At 43.4% G+C, this 23,641-nt stretch overlaps 1 protein-coding gene and 1 non-coding gene across 4 annotated transcripts in view; both read right to left on the reverse strand.

Moving 5' to 3' along the window:
* TBC1D9 (TBC1 domain family member 9) overlaps positions 1–23,641 on the reverse strand; it is a 120,439-nt gene that overhangs the window by 14,322 nt on the left and 82,476 nt on the right. For all 3 annotated transcript variants that reach the window (XR_010409573.1, XM_045880406.3, XM_064585087.1), the window contains 6 exons: positions 22,112–22,326; positions 19,435–19,552; positions 17,650–17,935; positions 17,046–17,175; positions 3,620–3,718; positions 3,404–3,472 (listed from right to left, as the gene is read on the reverse strand). Coding sequence is in view for 2 of the 3 variants with exons in the window: in XM_045880406.3 (XP_045736362.1) it covers positions 3,404–3,472; positions 3,620–3,718; positions 17,046–17,175; positions 17,650–17,935; positions 19,435–19,552; positions 22,112–22,326 (917 nt within the window). In the remaining variant the exon portion in view is untranslated. The remainder of the gene's footprint in view (positions 1–3,403; positions 3,473–3,619; positions 3,719–17,045; positions 17,176–17,649; positions 17,936–19,434; positions 19,553–22,111; positions 22,327–23,641) is intronic.
* Positions 21,256–21,362, reverse strand: LOC123849064 (U6 spliceosomal RNA). Its single transcript, XR_006791909.1, has one exon. It is a non-coding gene; the product is annotated as a U6 spliceosomal RNA (small nuclear RNA).

A 23,641-nucleotide genomic window follows, 5' to 3' on the forward strand; every position in this document is an offset into this window, starting at 1 on the left:
AGTTTTGCTCTCACTTAGAAAGGAGCAAAGCCCAAATGTCTCTATCACAATTGTTTACTGGGAATCACAGCTAATAAACTAAAAGAGAGAGGAGTGGGATAGGCAAGAGAAGAAGGAGAGGTGGGGAGCAGAGCCAAAGCCAGGTTTCTGCACTGCAGCCTCCGGAAAATGAAGGAAGCGGGTCAGAGTTCATCAGGGCTTTGGTACTGCATTCCTGGCTGCAGGGGTGAGGTCGGAGTGCAGGCTGTCAGAGGGAGGCAGGCGAGGCTGAGATCAGAGAGGCCGCAACTATGGAGCGGGAAGGGATGCCCAGCAGCCCTCTGTGGGTGGGACGGTGTTGGTGATCCGCCCCTGGGAGGGGTCCTCTTTACCTGAGCTATGGATAAAGGTTGCCCAGAGCATTTCCTCCTAGCTAAAGCTTTCAAGTTACTCTGGAACCAGGCTTGAATGTGGGTCCAGGTACTTTCATGGTGCTCCCAACCATCAGGAAAATACGAGCCTGTTCCTTGATAAGCTCCCATACTCCATCATGTGGGGACCAAGGACCCCGATATCCAAAAAGGATCAAAAGACTCATTTAGAGAGTTCAAGAGAAACTAGGGTAAAGGGGCCTTGAACTACATTTTCCATTAAACGTGCCTCAAGGTGGCAGCCTTTCCACGTTTTTCCTCCAAGTTTAACTTTTTATTTTTATTATTATTATTTTTTTAACTTGAGTATAGTTGACACACAATGTTACATTAGTGTCCTGTCTAGGCTTAGTGGTTTGACAAGTTTATGAGCTCTTTGGGAAAGGACTGCATCTTTCTTTTTATCTGCAGAAAAACCCCTGGAAATTGGCTTTTTAAAGGACTAAAGAGTCTGGCAGAGTGTCTGGCACATACTGATGCCTCAATAAATGTTTGTTCAAGTGATTTAAAACCAATTAAAAGTGTTCAGAAGAATCAAAAGAGAGTCCATAACTGAAGTTTTTATCTTGGGTTCCACAGTTCTCTCTTCTTTATTTTTTTAAAGATTTTATTTATTTATTTGACAGAGAGAGACACACAGCGAGAGAAGGAACACAAGCAGGGGGAGTGGGAGAGGGAGAAGCAGGCTTCCTGCGGAGCAGGGAGTCTGATGCGGAGCTCGAACCCAGGACCCTGGGATCATGACCTGAGCCAAAGGCAGACGCTTAACGACTGAGCCACCCAGGCACCCCCCACAGTTATCTCTTGAGTCTCCTTCCCAACCCTGACACCGAGTCTCAGATTCTTTCTTGGGGTGCTCTGTAGATTTGGGGAACTCCGGTTTGTCAACACAGCCTTAGGCAGGGCTTTCAAGTCTAAGAACAGCGTGCTTTCTTCAGGCATATTCTCAGGGTCCACAGGACACACCTGGTACCTGAAGGTGCGCTGACCAGAGAGCGCAGGGGTGCCCAGCTAAGAAGCCATGGCTTCAGCAATCTCTGCATCTGGGACTTCCGCACAACCAGCCTGGCCCTCCTTTCCTGGGCATCCCTCAAAGGCGGCCTCCTCTTTCTAATGTCAATGCCCTTCCTGTTAACTGTTCATGGTCTTGCTGCCTCCGGCTGCTATTCCCACTTCTGTTCACTTACCCAAAGCCCAGCTCTAACCCCCACACCACCCCGTGAAGCACATTTCTTCTGGTCCTCAGCATCCCTTTAAAAATCTGATCTTAATTGGATCATTGTATCTTTTTGTTTTGATCCAAGTTGGATCATTGTATTTTTCCTTTATGGAACCAAGAGGGACCCTTTCTTATGGATAACCAGCTTACACTGAGCAGTTAGTTATGGTGTATGGATAAAATATGAATGGGCTGGCACACTATAAAGACTTCACCACCAAGTGCCAAGTGGAGGCTGGTGGGGGAGAGGGTGGTGTCCACCCTGCTGGTCGCACTGCCAGGCTGCACGAAGGGCATCACTAACCAGCTGTGAAACCTCAACCTCTCTGCACCTGCATCAGAAACATGCAGAGATTATACTAGATGAAGAACTGATCACTAATTTACCTATGTATTCAACACACACATTCAGAGCACCTGCCAGGCAGAGACACTAGAGTAGGCACCAGTGAAACAAGAAGAAATAAAATAGTGGTGGGGCGCCTGGGTGGCTCAGTCGGTTAAGCGTTTGCCTTCGGCTCGGGTCATGATCCCAGGGTCCTGGGATTGAGTCCCACATCGGGCTCCTTGCTCAGCAGGGAGCCTGCTTCTCCCTCTGTCCCTCCCCCTGCTTGTGCTCTCTCTCTCTCCTTCTCTGACAAATAAATACATAAAATCTTAAAAAAACAAAATAAAATAAAGTAGTGGTGCTCTTCAGTAAGCAGCTAACAAGCAAGTAGGAATATTAGCAAAAACATTCCCAGCTATCACATCCTCTGATTCTAAGATCTATTAGTATTCAACCCAGATCTTTTTCTTTCATGCTTCCTGCTATCTCTGCAGTCCTCCAAATAGTCATGTTTGGCTCTGGCAGTAAAAGGCACTACAAACAAGAAGCCACCCAATTAGAAATCAGGATAAAATTGGTATCAGCATAAAAGACGTCTTTTATTTATTTTATTTTTTTTTTTAAGATTTTATTTATTTATTCATGACAGACAGAGAGAGAGAGAGAGGCAGAGGGAGAAGCAGGCTCCCCGCAGAGCGGGGAGCCCGACGCGGGACTCGATCCCGGGACCCTGGGACCTGAGCCGAAGGCAGACGCCTAACCATCTGAGCCACCCAGGCGCCCTAAAAGACGTCTTTTAAAAGTTTTCTCCTGCTCATTGCTGCATCTTTGCCCATGAGGTTGATAATGACAGTTAAAAGTATTTTTTTCTAGAAGAAAAAAATTCTACTTTGCTTTATTTACTAACAAAATGTTTTGTCATTCAGGACTAAGATAGGTATGGGCTGAATTATGGAATGAAAACCACAGAAATTTAACCAATCAGGCTTTTCCTTAGACAGCTGAACAGCTTTATGCTTACTCTAGCTACATACTTCTTTTTCAGTGTGCTCTAACATAGCTTAATATAGGAAAGCTCTAAGGGTGCTTTAATACAGCTTAATATAAAAATCACAATTTACAGTAATTTCAGGCAGCACTTAAACTCAATTGCCATCATTCCAATGAGTATTATAAAGTAATACCCTTCTTTGTCAAGTCCAAGGAAACAGCTAAAATATAATACGGAGTGGAACAAAGCTAAAACATCGGCTTAAATAAGTTATAAGAATATGCTTATTTTTCATATTAAGCATTCCATTTTCATACTCTCAGCTCTACATATTTATGCATGTTGATCCTCATGCTGTCCCTTAATAATTTAACGGAAAAACCTAGAACTAACTGAATCATTAAAGTGAACTCTTTTATTCCCCTGAATGTACATGGATTTACTTTGAAACTCACCTTGAAAAGAGCATAAAGTTCTTCTAGCTCATCAATGGTAAAGGAAGTTTCTGTCACAATTGTTCGGACCTATAAGAAGGTAGACAGAATGAATTTCACAATGTCAAAGATATTATATTGGGAAAGTTCCTGATTTTCTTCTTTTAAATCATCTCAGTCTGTCCAGCAGGAATTTATGGAGAGAGAAGGCCACTTGCTATTTTTTACAGGACTTACCACGTTCCGTTTCGTAGTATCCTCCAGTGTCTGGATCACCTTCAGTCTCTGTTTGAATCTCATCTGCTCAATCAAATCTGCCCGGATGGTTCCAAATTTCTAGAAAGGAGCAATAGTGGTATTTCTGAGAAATCTGTTAAAGTACATAGTATCATGTCTGCAAGATTTATGGAGACACAACCCGGATACATAGAAGAAATTTCTTGTGAAATGACAGACATCCTAGACTATGCCTTCATTTATTTTAAAAACAATTTAGCAACCATAAGTAAGTAACAGGAGATTCTCGTGCTTCTTAACCACTGAACTAAATGTCAAAGTCAAATGAGTGTTGCTCAAATCAACAACAGTTTATAGGGAAGAAAAGGTTAAATAAGGCTCTAAGGGCCATTTGTGTAAGAAAAAATGCTTCAAAGGAAGAATTTTCTTGACAAGAAGAAAGGAAGTATCTGAGGCTTACTATTAGCCTGGGAGGTCAGAAGAAACATCTGTGTGAGGCTCTCTGTTCCTGTTCTCCAGCTCTATAGCATTTGTCCTGGTTCAGAAACCTGCACTGTCTTTGGATGGCAGACACTGTGGGTTAGCTACCTTTCCAAATTCCAAAATGCCTCCTATTACCTGAATGTTTGTTGAATGAAATTTCAAAAGCCAAAGAAAGAATATACAAAGTTTTAGATCTCCTAGTGGTGCAAAAGAAAAACAAAGAAGTTCTGCTTAAAGCATGAAGCTTGAACTATGGAAGCAATGGCTGTCATGGATCAACACATTGAAAGGATAAAGAAAAAACTGACAGATAATATCAAGTGTTGGCAAGGTTATGGTACAACCAAACCCTCATATGTTGCTGCTCAGAGTGTATCAATTGGTACAACCATTTGGGAAATCTGTCTGCAGTATCTACTAAATCTGAATAGATACATATACTTATGACACATAAATTCCTAAGTACCTTCCCCAAAATGTATATGTTTTTACCCAAAGTCATATGCTAGAATATTCATAGTGCCACTATTAGCCAAAAGCAAGTAACCACTCAGATGCTTGTTAACAGTAGAGTGGATAAATAATTTGTGATATTATCACACAATAGATTACTACGCAGCAATGAAAATGAACAATTTGGATAAATCTCACAATCATAATGCTAAGCAAAATAAACCAGAACCAAAAGAGCTCATTCCATATGAATGGAATTATACATTTATGAATGGAGTTCAAAAGCAAACACAACCTATGGTTTTAAAAGTCAGGAGAGGAGCGCCTGGGTAGCTCGGATGGCTAAGCATCTGCCTTCGGCTCAGGTCGTGATCCCAGGGTCCTGGGATCGAGCCCCGCATCGGGCTCCCTGCTTGGTGGGCAGCCTGCTTCTCCCTCTCCCTCTCCTGTTCCCCCTGCTTGTCTCTCTCGCTCTCTCTGTCAAATAAATGAATAAAATCTTTTAAAAAAAAAAAGGAGAATTACTAACTTTGGATGGATGGACAGTGACAGGAAGGGGACACAAAGGGAATTTCTAGGGTGCTCATATTGATCTGGGTAACAGTTACAGGAGTATGTTAAATAGGGGGTCTAAACATTGTCTTTGTACATCCGTACTACAGAATCCTACTCAAGAAATAGGGTAAAGGGGCGCCTGGGTGGCTCAGTTGTTAAGCGTCTGCCTTCGGCTCAGGTCATGATCCCAGGGTCCTGGGATCGAGCCCCGCATCGGGCTCTCTGCGCGGCCGGGAGCCTGCTTCTCCCTCTCCCACTCCCCCTGCTGTGTTCCCTCTCTAGCTGTCTGTCTCTCTCTCTGTCAAATAAATAAAATAAAAATCTTTAAAAAAAAAAAAAAAAAAGAAATAGGGTAAAAAAACCCATCAAAACTGTTTTATACAAAATGACTAGGATTTATTTTTCATAGAAATTGTGATGAAGGAAAAAAGACAAATCTCAAAAGAATGCATACTGCATATTTTGTTTATGTAATACTCATGATAACATTATTATAGAGAGGGAGAATAGATTAATGTTTGCCAGGGTTAGCAACAGGGTGAGGGAAGGGTGGGTGTGGCTATAAAGGGTAGTATGGGAGAGTCTTGTGATGGTACACTTGAGGATCTCTACTGGGGTGGTAGTTATGCAAGGCTATGCACGTGACAAAACTGCATAGACACACAGAGAATGCATACGGAACTGGTGAAATCTGAATAAGCTTGTTTGGGATGTCAGCACTGGGTGGTGGGGGGAATTGAAGGAGAAGTGCACGTGACTTCTTTGTACAATTCTTTGTTACCTCCCTTTGAATCTATAATTATTTCTAAGTAAAAGAGTGGCTTTGAAGTTATGGTGTAACATTTTAGGACAGAATGCGATGGATCAATCTGAAAAGTGAGTGATAATCAGGGAGTTGAGAAATTACTGTTGAGTTTAAGAATTTATTGGTATAGGGGCGCCTGGGTGGCTCAGTCGTTAAGCGTCTGCCTTCGGCTCAGGTCATGGTCCCGGGGTCCTGGGATCGAGCCCCACATCGGGCTCCCTGCTCTGCGGGAAGCCTGCTTCTCCCTCTCCCACTCCCCCTGCTTGTGTTCCCTCTTTCGCTGTGTCTCTCTCTGTCAAATAAATAAAATCTTTAAAAAAAAAAAATTTATTGGTATAGAGAGAGAACACTGAGTTTTTGAAATTTTGAAATGAGGACTAGCATTATCTAGCCAAGTCAACTGTGAGACGTACTTAATGGTTGTCACACAGACTGGCAGTTGTCTTCCCAATCTGTTCTCCCTTCATGTATATAATTCAAAATTTCAGCGAGTACCCAGATGCTCAGCAAGACATTTCCAAGCTTCCCCTCTGGCTTGTTGTGGCCAGGTGACTAGATTCTGGCTAATAGGATGTGAGTGGAGATTTCATGAACAAGGGCTTATTAAGGGAGCAGAGCACACCCACCCTATCTCCTTCCTGTGGGGATATGACATTTCTTAAGAGTAGATAAGAAAGGGCGCCTGGGTGGCTCAGTTGGTTAAGCGACTGCCTTCGGCTCAGGTCATGATCTTGGAGTCCCGGGATCAAGTCCTGCATCGGGCTCCCTGCTCGGCAGGGAGTCTGCTTCTCCCTCTGACCCTCTTCCCTCTCATGCTTTCTGTCTCTCATTCTCTCTCTCGCAAATAAATAAAAAATCTTAAAAAAAAAAAAAAAGAGTAGATAAGAAAAACCCTGGGTCCCTAATGCCTCTGGGCTCCACACCAGCCCTGAGCCACCTACGCGGACTGAACGTGAAGGACAAACAAATTTCTATCTTGTTTAACTCTGTTTTGGAGTCTGTTGTTACAACCGCCTGGTCTGCATTCCAAGCAATACAAGATCTAACACTTATAAACTGCTTATTACGGTGCTTGGCGTAAGTTTATGTGTTTTGTTTTAACTCCATTTAATCCCATCCTCCGGGTTCTCCCCATTCCTCACTGGCTACTTCTTTTCTGTCTCCTCTGCACATCTTTCCCATCTCTAAACCCTGGGGAGCTCCAGGGTTTCGTCTTTAGACCTCTTCCCTCTATCAAAACCTACTCCCTAGGGATTCCCAGTCACTGCTCACCCTCTCCTGTCCCCACCCTCGTCGAAACCACTACTGTCTCTTACAATAGCCTCTAAACTGATCCTGCTTCCTCGAAGCATTGCACCTTTATTTTTCTCCCACAAGCAAGAATATTCTGTCTAAAACCTGTGGCCGATGACCCTACTTTGCTGAAAACTCCAGGCGCTTTACAGCGGGCCGAACTCTGAGTCTTCACTAAGGCCTAGCAGTCCTACACGCTCTCCCCGCTCCAGCAGCTACCTCTCTGCTCACCTGCCACCACCCCTCTGCTCACTCCCCTCCAGTCACGGTGGCCTTTTGCTGCTCCTCAAACGTGTCATGCAGGCCCCCTTGGCAGACAGGGTCTGGGCGCTGCCTGCCCCCTCGGCCTGGCATGTGCTTTTTGCTAAAACACATGGGCTGGGGGCACCTGGGTGGCTCAGGCGTTAAGCCTCTGCCTTCCACTCAGGTCATGATCCCAGGGTCCTGGGTTCGAGCCCCGCATCGGGCTCCCTGCTCCGCGGGAAGCCCGCTTCTCCCTCTCCCACTCCCCCTGCTTGTGTTCCCTCTCTCGCTGTGTCTCTCTCTGTCAAATAAATAAATAAAATCATTTAAAACAACAACAACAACCACAACAACAACACACGGGCTTGCTTCCCCATGTCATTTGTGTCCTGGCTAAATGTCACTTCACCAGAAAAACAGATCTGCAGAGAAACGGCACATCCACCTTTTACCTGCCGTGCTTCTTCTTGAATTTATCATTTTACCTTATACTTGGTTTTTACTTCTTACAGATATCCGCCCCGCCCCCCCCCCCCACCTCCAGCCCAGCCCCGCTTACTAAATGAGCACAGAGGCTGTGTCCACCAGAGTGGAGGACAGTGCTGATTTAGTAAGTGTTCAACAAATATTTGCTGAATACGTTGAATCCCAATGATAATACCGGGAAGAAAGCGCTTTCCTTCTCCCCATTTCAGAGACAAGCAATCAGAAGTTTAACAAAAACTGTTGACTTGCCCAAGTCCACAGAGCTGGTAAAGTATTCACTGCAAAGTACATACTAACAACAGAGAACTGGGTTTACTTCAAACGGGGCCATAGTACGCCTTTGATTAACAACGAGAAAACAGTTATGAGACAGAAGGAAACTAAATTTTTTCGCACTGATAATTGGCAGAGCCATTATAGGCCATGTCGTGGGCTCCTTACAGTAACCTTGTGAGGTGGTAATGTTACTTCCACTTTACAAATGGGAAAACCAAGGTTCACAGAGGTTAAATAAGTGACCCAGAGTTCCACAAGGGCTGAGCTGCAAGTCTGAGGCCCAGATACCAGCTCCGTAACTCCACCACCTACTATTCTATCCGACAATAAGTTCTTCCCTGTCTCTATGTAGATCAGAACATAGACTTTTGGAACTACACAAAATTTGATTGAAATTCACATTCTTTGACTAATTAGCTGTTGTGACTCTACACAATTTAGTCGTGTCCTTTGAACCTCAGTTTATTTCTCTGTAAAATGAGACCCCCCAAAACTGTCCTTGTACAACTGCTGTTAGAGATAGATATATTAATATAAAGCACCAATAATAGGGGCGCCTGGGTGGCTCAGTCGGTTAAGCATCGGCTCAGGTCGTGATCCCAGGGTCCTGGGATCGAGTCCCACATTGGGCTCCCTGCTCAGCGGGAAGCCTGCTTCTCCCTCTCCCTCTGCTGCTCCCTTTGCTCATGCTCTCACTCCCTCGCAAATAAATAAAATCTTTAAAAATAAAATAAAAAATAAATTTAAAAAATAAACTACCAATAATAGTAACTCATATTAAACATTGGCTTGATAATCTTTCAGACTGCTAAAGGAAGAATTATTTCTCCCCCAAGTCTGACCTTCAAAGAGCCCTGTATATTTATATTTAATTAACTAGATCTAGTTGTTCCTCAACTAGAAACGGTTCCTGCTGTTTGCTAGGCCGGACCCTCTCTCTGGGACTGGCCACAGACAGAACACAATGGAAATACAATGGCTCTTCCACCTGATGCAAACAGTCCCAACCTAAAAGGAAACCATGGACTCCAAGTTCCTGACTGGCTATTTCCGGAGAATGTCTAAAGGAAAATGAGCAATGAGAATGACTGGGTCCCTCTCTCTCTCCCCTTCTCCCCCTTTCTCTCCCACCTTTTGCAGGGGCTCTGAAAGAAAAGAATGAAATGCTAAAAATAGGGCAAACAAAAGGTGGTTCAGTACATCCTGGAGCCAACATTTCCCATTACCTGAAATGAGGGTCCAGGTGTCATACTCTCTCCCAGGCACTACACATTTCAGTTCCATGAAAAGAAATAATTCACTAATGTAACAGTTCTTTTTCTAACAAATAGAATTTAGTGACGGGGGTGAAGGAGCCTAAAAGTATTTTATTTTTCTAAAATCTACTCTTCCTTAAATAATAAACAAAATAATCCACCTCATTTACATCTCTTCTCCTACTCAATTTTTATCTGAATGTTTCTATAGCCTGTTTCTAATTTTCCAATCTACTTTCTAATGTCCTTATGAGCTGCAAGGCATTTTCAATGTAGGCAGAGCCTCCTCGTCTTGCTGCTCTGCCCCTCTCCCCTGGGGTTGTGCCTACACCCGCTAACAACTAGGCATTCAGCCCTTCACTTCGTACCACTTCACCCCTCCTGTGGTCCAGATATTCCCATTCTCGCCGTACGGATTTGGGACAAGGAGCAGGAGGCTCCGATAAAGGAATGATGTGGGGACCAGTTCGTCTCAAGTCTCCAGTTCACGTTCCCTGGCCTCTCCCGCCCCCACCATTGTTCCTGAGTGGACAAGAGCTGCCCTTCGCCATGCTGGGCAGCCTCCCTGTGATTTCCTGCATCCCTCCAAGCTTCCCCTTCCATTGCTGGGAAGACAGGGATGATGGAGAACAGATACAGATTTGAGAAAGAGATCACAAGGGCCAGTCTCCACCAAGTTCAATAGGCTCCTCCTTTCTAATCCTCCAGAGAGGACTAGAAATATTCAAATGCTGCAGCTTAAAAAAACAAAACAAACAAACAAACACAAAACTCAGTTTAGGCCATAAGTCCCTGGAATGATCTGAACAAACCTGCCTGCCACAGTGACATCTATTGAAATAAAAAGGTGGCATCATTTCTCAAATCCAAACTCTACAGCTTCTGTTTTTATGTAAGACTATTTCATTGAAACTATGCTCAAAAGTGCCTCTTAAATGTTTCTTAATTTGTGGGGTACTTATTTTCCTGGGATACAGAATGGGGTTCGCTGTTGGCCAGAGGACTGAACACCATTCACACACAAGGGTCCTTTCTTTGGTCCAAAATCTCCAAGTGTCGAGGTGAGTGAGGCTCTCTGCTTTGGAAGAGTGGCTGAGGGTGAGAGGAGGAACAGATGGGTTGTGAGCTTCTGGACCCAGAAAAAACAGCATGAAGTTGTGGGAGGCTGGGACCAAGGGATGGGTGATAGATCCTCAAACAGCTGAAGGAGTACTTCCCACAAACTGCCCCCTGCCTTCGTCTGCGGTGGCAGCATCTGTCTGTCCCATACACTTATGTGTTGGGTGGAGTGGTGGTATTCAGGTGGAGGAAAGAGAACGATGAGGAGGAAGAAGAAGGAATCAGGATATGAAGTCAGTGTGAAGACTCTGCTTGTTGGAGTCGCATGTTTGCTGACTGGGTTGCCTCTCCAGAGCCCTCTGATCTTTTTTTTTTTAAGATTTTATTTATTTATTTGAGAGAGAGAGAATGAGAGACAGAGCGCATGAGAGGGGAGGAGGGTCAGAGGGAGAAGCAGACTCCCTGCCGAGCAGGGAGCCCGATGCGGGACTCGATCCCGGGACTCCAGGATCATGACCTGAGCCGAAGGCAGTTGCTTAACCAACTGAGCCACCCAGGTGCCCAAGAGTCCTCTGATCTTTAAAGAACTCTCAACTCATGACAGTACTCATATCCATGCAACATCTTCGTAACTCCTTGTCAGAAAGCAGGCCCTTGTTTTGTAATCAGATTTGTGCTCCTCAAGGTACTAACTCTTTCGAGGTTTTTGCCTAGCAGAAAGGGCTAGAAAAGCCTCTGTCACACGAGAAGGTTGACAAAAAAACACTTCAGTCAGCTTCAATGTAAAATAGCCCGTATGAACTGATTAATTATGAGGGAGCTTGAACATGCTAGTTAAAACGTAAGAAATAACGAGTAGCAGTAGAGACGAACAGACCTGGGACCTGAATCTCAGCTCCAACATACCGGGAAGCCTTGGACAAGCTACTTAACCTCTCTGAGTTCTACCATCTGTAACAGGGGCATAAAAACACAACCCGACTCTCAGTCTGTTGACATTGATTCTGATAGGACACGGAAAAGCCAAAGCACAATGCCCTGTATCGATATATATTTACCTTGATTTTATTTTAAAAGTTGTGGTAATTATAAAGAAGCAGCCAGTAGGCTACAAAGACCATGGCATGTATCGTTTGGCATAGAGTGTAGTTTGAAAATTAGGACAATTCAAATAAAATCAAGACCTCCAAGTTCTCTTGAAAATCAGAGGTGCTGGCAACAGATGCTCCTTATCTCCAGTGGGCAAAGAGACTGCCCCACCACCACACAGGCCATTACCACCCAGGACCCCGAGGCCACCCTTCCCCATGCCTTCACCCCCTGCCCACTTGGTGTCTGCCTTGCATGCACAGTCACGTGAACTTGCCACCTGCTCTGGAGCATCTTCTTTAAAAAATACACCATTGGGGCGCCTGGGTGGCTCAGTTAGTCAAGTGTCTGACTCTTCGTTTCGGTTCAGGTCACGATCTCAGGGTTGTGAGTTCGAGCCCCGTACTGGGCTCTGCGCTGGCTATGGAGCCTGCTTAAGATTCTCTCTCTTCTTCTCCCTCTACCCCACACCCCCTTCTCCCTCTCTAAAAAAAAAAAAACAAAACAAAACAAAACAAAAACCCAAAAAACCCACAACGCAAAGTTTGGCCTCTATAAAGGAGACATGCTTTTGACAGCTGGGTATTATGGAGAGGGTACAGTTTCATAGTCAGATATGGATGCAAGTCTCACATTCCACAGAAATTTCATGAACACTGATGACCCTCAGCTTCCTTACCAGCAAAATAGGGAAAATTATTCCTACCTCTTTTGGTTGGGTAAGAAGTTTATGTGCTACACAGGGAAAGCAACTATTATATGGTAGCTGTTATTATCCTAGTAATGTTGGCAAAAGGAGGAGGAAAAAAGCACGTATCTAAAGATCAGGCAAAATGTACTAATGTTATAACTAAGGTTCCACAAACAACTGGTGATAACTAATTTAGAGGTCTACATTTCTTTTTTGAGGGATGAATAGCCTTTTAAGAATTAAACTTGGAAATCAAAGCTATGCATTAGCAAAAAATGTCAAACTCCAAATGTCTTCCTGTTAGAGGTACAAAATGAAGGGTTTACAAGTAAAATAATATGCTGTCTAGAGTATGCTTGAAAATACTCCAGAAAAAAAAAGTGACTTAGATGAAAGAGGTCAGAAAAATGTTGGGAACTGTTGGACTGTGTGATAGGTTATGGAAATGCATCAGGTTACCCTTTGGATTTCTACTGTGCTGGAAAACCTCTATACATTAAAGGACGAGAAAGAAAAATACTCACACCCAGGTGTTGATAACGTATCCCCAGGCCCAGCATGATGCCTGGCATAAGATAGGCACTTATAACATCTTAAATAAAGATTTTCTTCAATAAATGGATAGACAAACAGTGTTTCTTGTATCTCCCGGGTCTTTCCCCACTGATACAACTGTAGTATCTTCTTTGCTAGTCTATTCCTTCAGCTCTCCCCACTCCAATATATTGCACGGGGAGCAGAAGTAATGTACTTGAAGAAGAACTCCCCTCCGCTTCCAAAGGGCTGTTGGGTGCCTTGCAAATCTATCAGTGGTTTCAAGACTCCCCACTAGCCAGCTTCTCCTGGACCGACTGACCTCACGTCCATACGTACACTTACAATTCCATCTCCGTTCTATCCAGACAAATCCCACTGGCTCTAGCTTTAATGCTAGAGAGCTACTTTCTAGCTGTGTGGCCTGGAAAAACTAGCTCAACGTCTCTCAGCTTCCACTGTCACCTTAAAAATGGGTTAATATTTACCTGCTGGGGCTTATCTGTGAAGCACCCCGCACCCTGCGCACACAAGGTAGGCTCTCAGTGAGCCGTAACTTTTGTGGTCATCATTAATAAGCTCGACACGTTATTTGGAACTTTCATAATGGCCTGTCCTGCACAAACTCCTCCCTGAGTTTTATTAGCCACATCCTTCCCCTGCTTTTCTCAGATTCAACCCACCGGGTTGGGTTGTCTTGAACTTGAAGAGACTCCGTGGTGGTCATGTGCCTGCTGTAAGGTTATTCATGTGTCCCTGTGCCTTGAGGGTCATCTTGGTCTGTGGACCAAACCTGAAGGCTGGGGCTTTGTCTTGCACCTCTGAATAACTCTGCAAAACTGCAGAGCCTCACACACAGGGCGCACAAAGAACAACACTGTCTTTCAAACTGTCTGTATAATTCCTTCCAGTAGGGTCTTGGGAGAACTTGAAATGAGCAAGAATTTCTCCATGAGGCATTTATGAATAAAGTTATCATCTCATCAGGAGAAATTTGATCAATATCTAACGAACCTCCAGCCACCGGGGGAGTCCTGAATGAGACCTCAGAGCTGAATGTACTTTCAGTGTTTCTCCTACTTTCCTGTCTTCCTAGCTAAGTATCCTGAAGCACAGAAATAAATGTGCTGCACGCCTCAGAAGACTGGTGCCATGCCTTAGTTCAAACCAGGTTATAACCAACTTCTGCGACTACTGGCCCCATTCTGCATCTAGGGCAGGGATTCTCAACCCTCACCAGGCTCCAGGACCAACTGGGGAACCTTTAAAAAACACTTGTTTCTTAGGCCTCATGCCAAAGACACAGATTTAATTGGTCTGGAATGGAACCTGGGAATTCACATTTTTTAAAAGGTTGACTTTGAAAAAAATTGTAAGTGATCTTAATGCACAGGGGAGACGGAGAACCACCAGTCTAATGGTCAGGAGGGAAAAAAGGGTTTGTGGTGGTCTCTTTAGGTTGAACTGGAAGGCACTGGGGAGCCACGGGAAAGCTAGGAGCAGCACGGGGACACGAAGTAGAGAAAACAAAAAAACCAGTCATTATGCATCGAAAGATGCATGGTTTGAACTATCCAGGCAGAGGAAGGAAACTGCGGCTGTATCCTGCGACAAGATGTCTGACAGCCAAAGGGCCACCATCAGGGATCAGCCGGACAGGAGGTAAGCGGAAACCAGCCCTCGGTCTTGCCTCCATTCTCTTCCCTTTCCCATTACAGAGGCTCACGTGCTGACCTCAGCATGTTGTTAGCTTATCTGCTGTCAAGAATAAAGCTGAGTTTCCACATACTAAGCTTTATGACTTTGTTCCAGAATTCTCTTAACAATAAACGTTTCAGGGGATGCCTTCAGAAAAACAACCCACCACTATAATAATAACTATTGCATTTAATCACATGGGCTCTTTTTTTTGGAAAAATAATCATCCAAAATTTCCAACAGAGTGTTATCCAAAAGTCCTGAGGCAATGATGTTTCTTTATTGCATTATGATAATAACCAGTTTTGGAGAGACTGAAGTGAAATAGCCATCCTTCATCTCCACTGGTGGAAATATAAATTGGGACAATCTTCATGGAAATTGGACACTGTGTGCTAGGAGCTTGGAAATAATGCACACTTTCTGATCTATTGCTATAGATCTATTCCTTAGAATGGACTCTAAGAAAATAATCAGAGATGTGATAATTGTATACAAGTTTATCACAGAATATAGAATATATATCATATATATAACATATATATAATCATACCATGTAAGTTTGACATATAATACTGAAAATTTAGAAGTAATCAAAATAAATTTACAACAAAAGTGACCAGTTAAATAAATTTTGGTACTTCATTAAAGCAGAATATTAAGAATCTATTAAAATTATGGCTTTCAAACTATGGAAAAAGCCCAGATGTCCATCAATAAATGAATGGATAAAGAAGATGTGGTGTGTGTGTTTACACACACACACACACACACACACACGTACATACATATAATGGAATACTACTCAGCCATAAAGAAAGAAATCTTGCCATTCACAATGACGCGGATGGAACTAGAAGGTATTATTCTAAGCGAAGTAAGTCAATCAGAGAAAAACAATTATCATATGATCTCACTCATATGTGGAATTTAAAAAACAAAACAGAGGATCATAGGGGAAGAGAGGCAAAAATAAACAAGACAAAATCAGAGAGGGAGACAAGCCATAAGAGACTCTTAATCACAGGACACAAACTGAGGGTTGCTGGAGGGGTGCGAGTGGGGGGGTAATAGGCTCATGGACATTAAGGATGGCACGTGATGTAATGAACACTGGGTGTTATATACAACTAATGAATCACTGAACTTTACCTCTGAAACTAAAAATACACTATATTTAATTGAATTTATATTTTAAAAAAAGAAAAAATTATGGCTTTAAACAATATTTAATATATTAGAGTGCACATGGTATATTTTAAGTGAAAAATAGGATGTTACAAAGCACTTTTTACTAGAGACTTATTTTTTAAGTGTACTTTGCAAATACAAAAACATACTTGAGGGAAAATATGGTAAATATAGTTTATAGAATATAGTTTATTTTTCCCTCATATTTTTCTAGTTTCTACATTTTTAAAAATAAACATTACTTTGATGATTCTAAAAGATACAAAAAATGTTTTGTTTTCAATACATATCGTCAATGAAAAGTTTTAAAAATAATAAATGATCAGTGTTGCCCCCTTTATGAGTGAAAGGACACACATTTCTGAAAAGGTTTCTGGATCTATACCAATATTTTTTAAAGCACCAATTTTTTTATTCTCTTAAAGAGGGGCTTTTTCTGACCTCAGCTTGTCCCTCACTATTTCTCCCTTAATCCAGGCTGCTCCTAGTTGGAATGCTGACAACCATAGTCCTACAACTCCAAAACATCCGTGAGGGTGTAGTGTGCTTAGCAGAATATTCACGCTCTTTCTTACTGATCATTTCTATAAAAGGTTTCAGAGCCAAGGATCAGGAAATGAAGAAACCATTAGGTATGATGGACACTTGAGTCCCCGGGGCTCCACAGACCATCAAAGGCCACTGAGCACATAATACAGGCTCCTTTGCCCCTAGAAGCTCCCTCAGTTCTACTCTGAGATTCAGCACTAGATCCAAGGTCAGCACTAGAACCAGAAGGCATCCTCCCCCACCTAGGCCAAGCAATTTTAGAGGAATACGAGGACTCTGGTTCTTCTCTAGGATGGTACAGACTATTCCACGTGTCATGGACTGAAGAGACTTGGCTTGTTTTCTTCAGAGAAGACCTAAGTACTTGGCACGAGAACTGGAAGTGAATTGAGGCGTACAGGTCAAGCTCCCCATGCCTGCTCTCGACAGCCCCTCCTCAAGACGCCCAGAGTAGACTCTGAGCTGCTCCTTGATCCGGCTTCAGGGTGAGCATGGCAAAGGATGAGAGGGTCAGAGCTTGTCATGCATGCCATTTGCTTCATGGCCTGAGACCCAGCGGGAGTCCTTGGCCCCCGGCAGTCCCCATCTCTAGAGCTCAAGACTGTCAGCTGGAAGGCAGCTGTTTGCTTTGGCAATTAGTTCTCCGAAGGTGCAAGGAAGCGGGTATACCCATAGTGAGCAATGGAAGTGGGTGCCACACATCCGGCAGAGTGCCTCCCAGCACACTCAGAGCACTGCAACACTCAGGCAGGAAATGAGACCCACCTCATAAGACGTTCTGATGAGTCTGAAGATGTCTACCTCAGGGTAGGGCTCCACGTCATCACTGAGCAGGGAGTGGAGGTGAGGGATGGGAGGCAGTGTGCTGTCTTTATTGGTCACACTGTCTAAATACCTGGACCAAGAAATGAAACAGAAGTCACCGGAGGCTGATTTGGAATTCTCCCATTACAGTTCTCTACCCGTGTTCTACAAACCCTGCATATGAAAATAAATCCTCAGCCACGGACAAAAGTGGGCATTATGATTACCATCAAGCCAATTAAGACTCATGAAACCAAGAAGATAGAAGGCAAGTTCAGAGAAGAAACCAGAGGTGGTTTACAGAGTGAGGCTTAGCGGGCACCTCAGTGGCTCAGTCAGTTAAGCATCTGACTCGTGATTTTGGCTCAGGTCATGACCTCAGGGTCATGAGATCGAGCCCGGAGGCTCCACATGGAGTCGGCTTGTCCCTCTCCCTCTGCTCCTCCCCCTGCTTGCGCACGCTCTCTCTCTCAAATAAATAAAAAAATCTTTAAAAACAGTAACAACAAAAAAAATAAAAATAAAAACAGTAACAACGACAACAAAGTGAGGCTTCGTCCATTACCTTCCCAAAACAGTCATGGCCTCCCCGTCATCCTTGCAGCTCAACAGTTTGTCCACATTTGCATCCAGCACAGCCAGGGCCAACTGGAATATCACCTTGATTCCTTCATAGAAGAAACAGTCCACGACCACAACTGCACTCTCAAAGGGCATCACGCTGAGAAACAGCGTGAGGAACCAAGACAGGGAGATGGTAGAAATCACGCCCAGGTCCTGCATGCAGTCGTACAGCTGGGGGACATAGTCTCGTGCTAGTTCCTCGAAGACACCCTGGTCCACCAGTGCACCTGCAGCAGGGACGGGCACAAAAGGCCACAGGTGAACCCACCGCACCTTCTTACTGAGGAACCCCACCAATCGGCTTGGCTAAGATAACCCAGCTCACAATTGCTGCTGAGACAACTTGGCTCCTTTCTCTTAACTGTTCTGCTGCTACCATGTTACTAGTTACAATGTTACTAGACCAAGGTGTCAATATCACCCGGTCAGCAGATTAGTTCTGGGTGCTTCTCTTTCTGGAGCTTTCCTGTCCTGCTTCCTTACCCCAAAAAAGAGCAATAACATACAACCATAAGGGTTGTTGGAAAAGTCAGTTTAGAAGGTTTTCGTGAGGAGCGCCTGGGTGGCTCAGTTGTTAAGCATCTGCCTTCGGCTCAGGTCATGGTCCCAGGGTCCTGGGATCGAGCCCCGCATCAGGCTCCCTGCTCGGCGGGAAACCTGCTCCTCTCTCTCCCACTCCCCCTGCTTGTGCTCCCTCTCTCGCTGTGTCTCTCTCTGTCAAATAAATAAATAAAATCTTTAAAAAAAAAAAAAAGAAGAAGAAGGAAGTTTTCAGGATATATCATTGTTTGGTTAGGCATGAGAAGTATATCTAAGTAACTCCATTTCTTGGGAAACTTATTACTTTTCTGGATGCATGGTCCCCACATATGAGGTTTTTTGTTTTGTTTTGTTTTGTCTAATGTTGTTTAAACTTGAAAGTATTCCAGGGGCACCTGGCTGGCTTAGTCGGTAAAGCATGAGACTGTTGATCTTGGGGTTGTAAGTTTGAGGCCCACACTGAATGTAGAGATTATTTAAAAAAGGAAAAAAAAAATCTAAAAAAACAAAAGGCATTCCAGTTGTACATACACACTCATGATCAACTTACTGACATTTCTGGAGAATTTTTCCAGTGAATCAAATTAGTGTGAAAAGGTTTAGAAATGAAGAGCACAAGAGGGAAGCATAAAGCATACATTTTAGTACTAGCAACAAAAAGCTTGTCCTGCTAAAATGAAATGTCTAACACTCGAGAGGATGATAAGGAGTAACACCAATAATTTGTTTAAATGCTTATAGCCATTGTTTGCCTTGCAATGAAATCAGTTCTTAAAAATACTGCAGAAACTTAGACTTGGATAAATTTTTGTATGTTCTTTTTTTTTTTGCATACTTCTGCTGTCCACAGATTCCATGGGCTTCATGAAAACATTTTTTGTCAAATCTGACCAACGGTCGACATGTTTGGTGCCGTCCGCACATGCCGCAGAGTGACACCTACATCGAGTGTTTCCTACAATAATTTCTCTAACATGATACATGTATATTCTCTCAAGCTCCATGGGGCTCCTTTGTGTACAGTCCATATTAACTCAAGCCCTCTCATGCCCATTTTGGGAAAGTGGAGTAGTCTGAAACTCTTCTGGCTAATGGTGACTAGAAATGCTGTTCTAGCCACTACCCTGGCTCTAGAAACATCTTTGCAACGAGACATGGGTTAAAATGTTAAGTACCCCCCACGTACCAACAACTCTGGTGTTGTAGTAATCAGGAAGCATGCGCTCACACAGAGCCACCAGCAGCCAGAAGGCTTCCTCCTCTTTGGCATAAAGCAGCAGTACGGATGTGACAATATTCATGGCCTAAAGCAACGAAAAAGGGTGTCATCAAATATATTTTAAATACATCAGACACACGTGAACATAAGAAATTTTGTGAACCTGAAAAACTACTGCGTTAGTCTCACAGGGCCAGCAAACGTCTTAGCAGAAGGCCAGATAATAAATATCTAAAAGCTCTGCAAGCTACACACACATGTTCTTCTAAGTTGTTTCTTTCTTTCTCTCTTTTTTTTTTAAGAACCCTTTAAAAATGTCCAAACCCTTAGTCCTTGAGCCCGAAACTGTTAAGGGTCTTCAGGAACACCAATACTCACCTCACCAAGGACTGAGTCCCTGCACACAGGCAAGCCCTCATTCAAAAACTTGGCCCAAAGGCTATCTGACAAAGCTTTTAACCTGCTAAAGTCTCAGTGTTTCTAATCCTTAATGCACAAGACAAATATTTCCTTTTTAATCTTCCATAATGGTTTCTATAACCAAGTACACACGGCCTGAGGCTCTCCTCTGAGAACAATAAAACCTTTCAAATTTGGAGTCCTCACCCACTATTTCCATCTGGATAAGGAAGGCAGAGATAAGTAACAGTAATTTAAATTCTAAAGTAACCCACTTTATTAAAAGATATTATCACTTAACTCATAACCACTCAAGGCCCAACTACTTTTAATAGTCCTCTTAATTAAAAAGAGAAAGATCAAAAGAGAAATATGAATTCTATAATTGCAGAGGCCAACTAATTCTTGTACTTCTTTCGATCTTTTACAAACCAGTAACTGTTCGTCAGACTTCTACAATATAAATACGAAAAAAAGGAATTTTGGTCTAATAGGCTTTTTCTTGTAAGTCATAATATTTGCCCAAGTAAAATCATTATTAAAATTCCACTTGAGAATTAACCTGCCAATTCTAGTACATGATCATGGTCACAGTTAGCTCCTCAGTCATTCAGTCAAGGTAAGTCGGTAACAGGCTCTGGACTAAGTATTGGGGGATGGGATGGGGGAATACAGTGGTGACAAGTCCCACAGGACTTAAATGTTGATGTCAGAGAGACAGAATGAAGATGTAAAGGTTAATTAATCAATTTGGGGAGTGTATTTAAGTACTATCAAAAAGATAAAATAGGGGCGCCTGGGTGGCTCAGTCGGTTGAGCGACTGCCTTCGGCTCAGGTCATGATCCCGGAGTCCTGGGATCGAGTCCCGCATCGGGCTCCCGGCTCGGCGGGGAGCCTGCTTCTCCTCTGACCCTCCCCCCTCTCATGCTGTTTCTCTCTCGCTCGCTCTCTAATAAATAAATAAAAAAAATCTTTAAAAAAAAAAAAAGATAAAATAATGTGGTATAGGAAGACCTGTACTGTGTGTATGTGTAGAGGAATTAAGCCTGCTTTAGCATTTATCTATCTATCTATCCACCTACCTATCTTTCCCTCTATTTATCTACTTTTGTGTTAAGCAGTCATTTAGTAAGAATTATGCCATCTTTCTGGATCTGGGGGATGTTTGAGGTATTTGTCAACATATTAAAAGTTGTCTTCCGTTGTGATTTCACTTTTTTTTTTTTGAGTATAGTTGACACAAGTTTATACATTATGCTACATTCATCTCAAGTGTCCTGATAGATACCTTGATACATCATTATTACAGTATCACTGACTACATTCCTTATGCTGTCTTTTATTCCCATCACTTACTGATTCCATTACTGGAAGCCTGTATTCCCCACAAAAATACGGAATGCTTCAAATATTTGCATGTCATCCTTGTGCAGGGGTCATGCTAATCTTCCCTGTATCGTTCCAATTTTAGTATATGTGCTGCCGAAGCGAGCACAAGCCTGCTTTAGCTTTTAACTGGATGGTCGGGGAAGGCCTGTCTGAATATGTGGTCTTTAAGTCTAAAGTCACATGGTCTTAGAGCTTTCCCAATTATGGTCGATGTACTAGTACAAGAGATAATTTTTGTCGGTATGGGGGCAACATTTTTTGAATATCGGATTAAGCACTTATTTTAATGGGTATTGAAATATAATCCTAGCATATAAAAGCTATATTGTCAAGTATGTGCTTACTTAGGATGCAAAGTAGGAGCGCTGTGGAACTTAGAAGCCAGAATTACAGGCCTGGTGTCAGGCACGCTCTCTTTTACCTCGGGGAGGGATGAGGGGTAGCTCAGAGAGTAATCACAAGTGACTTGAAGGTCACCCAGGTATGAGGTGGTGGATCCAGAAAGGGCATTCTTGTCTCCCACCTCCTCTGCTCAGTGCTGTGGTCTCAACCCAGGGAGATTTTGCTCCCCAGGGGCTATTCGGCAATGTCTAAAGACAGTTTGGCTGTCACAACCAGGGAGTTCCACTAGCATTTCGTGGAGAGATGTTTTTAAATGTGGTATTAAACAGGAGTGTTATTAAACATCCTACAAAGCATAGGACAACCCCGAACAAAGAATTATCCAGCCCACAATGTCTGTAGTGCCAAGGTCAAGAAACTTAGGTGCAGGGATGGTTCTGTCAACCATTCTTCTGACTTACTGGTTAATAAACAATAATAATAAAAATAATCTAAACCAGCTGTGTCATTTACCTGGCAATATCCTATGTTAGGATTTCGAAAAGCATAAGCTGTTAAGACTCTCCTTAGAGCAGCAATGCCCATTTCATTCTGGAAAGCTGGGTGTTCTGGAAGGGAGCGGTGTAAATCCCTCTCAATCTCCTCTGTGGCCAGATTATACTTCCCCATGGACTTCTCCACTAGATCTTCATAGTACCCAGGATGTGTGGCCTTCTCATTGATGGCACCTAGGAAACACCCAACAGATACAACATCCAAAGCGGCAGGCCCTGCCCTCGGTCTGCAAACACAGCTTACCAAGCAAGTGAGCCACTTGCGAGATAATGACTGCCCACAGGTGAGATGGGCTGTTGCAACTGTGGCCAGACTTGGTAAATTTACGTGCGGCCTGCTTCCCTCTTTCAGCTCCACCGTAAGCCAAATTAGAGGTTTGCAAGCTAAAAATCTGTGTTCCATAGAACTTCCACAGACGATCCTGGGGGGCCTACTTAGAGGAAGAGGAGGAAGGAACAAGAGTAAGCCAAAGCTTCCCCGTCTCAGCCCTCCCTCAACCAGAGCAGTTTTGCTGGTATTTTATTGGGATTCTCCTTAAGATTTCACTTGAAAACGAAAGTTCTGCCTCCCAAAAGAAATTTGAAAACTGCTTGCGAAAGCTTAAGCTTTGAAGAGTTCAAAGAGCCATACTGCAGAGTAGGAGGAGGTGTTAGAATGTATGCAAGGATTTTTAGAATTGCAGTGGGTGGTGTGGGCATTCTTCACAGAGAGCACCACTATGGCTGGGAGTTCCTCAGGTGCTGGGGATGAGGATGGAGAAATGGGTTGAGAATCACTGGTTTGAGATAGTTGCATTTAAGATTCTTGAAGACAGAAAACCCTGTATGTATGAAAGTATCTAAATCTAAATCTAATTAAAATAACTTATGTAATTATAAATATATATACACACACATATATAAAACACACATATATGTATACATATTATACACACACACACACACACACACTAAATGACAGGATAAACTGATCTGTATTTCACGGATTAGAAATTAGAACCCCTGGGCTGGCCTGGACCGTGTCAGTGACAGTCACCCAGAAAAGACAGCCTCACCACTCAACACTTTACCCAGGAAAAGGCAGTCTGGTTGACAGCAACCGAACACGGGCTTTTGCTTTGTTTCCAAGGGAGATCTGCAAAGATATCTTACCATCTGGCCTGTACTTCACTGTGTACACCAAGCCAGGTCCTGGTAAAGTGGCCCTAAGAGTCACGGGGAGCAGGGCGGGACCCAGGCGGGGCCCCCCTACCAGGAGCTGGGCTCTCCCCATGGGTGAGCTGGCTTGCAACCTACCCCACGCATCCTACCCCCAGTGAGCTGGGTGGAAATAGGAGCTGTTGGCCACTCCACCCCCTGGCCTCACATCGTCCATCACCATTAAAGAAAATATGCAGTCCAACTCTCTCTGTGTCTCTGCAACAGTGCTACGTACTATCGGGTACTATTTCTTGGCTCTCACTTTGAGTTCCATTTTCATCCAAAATGG

The sequence above is a fragment of the Mirounga angustirostris genome, unplaced genomic scaffold (genome assembly GCF_029215605.1).
Source record: "Mirounga angustirostris isolate CCGP_5_RB_7025 unplaced genomic scaffold, mMirAng1.0.hap1 SCAF_2, whole genome shotgun sequence".
NCBI classification, from domain to species: Eukaryota; Metazoa; Chordata; class Mammalia; order Carnivora; family Phocidae; genus Mirounga; species Mirounga angustirostris.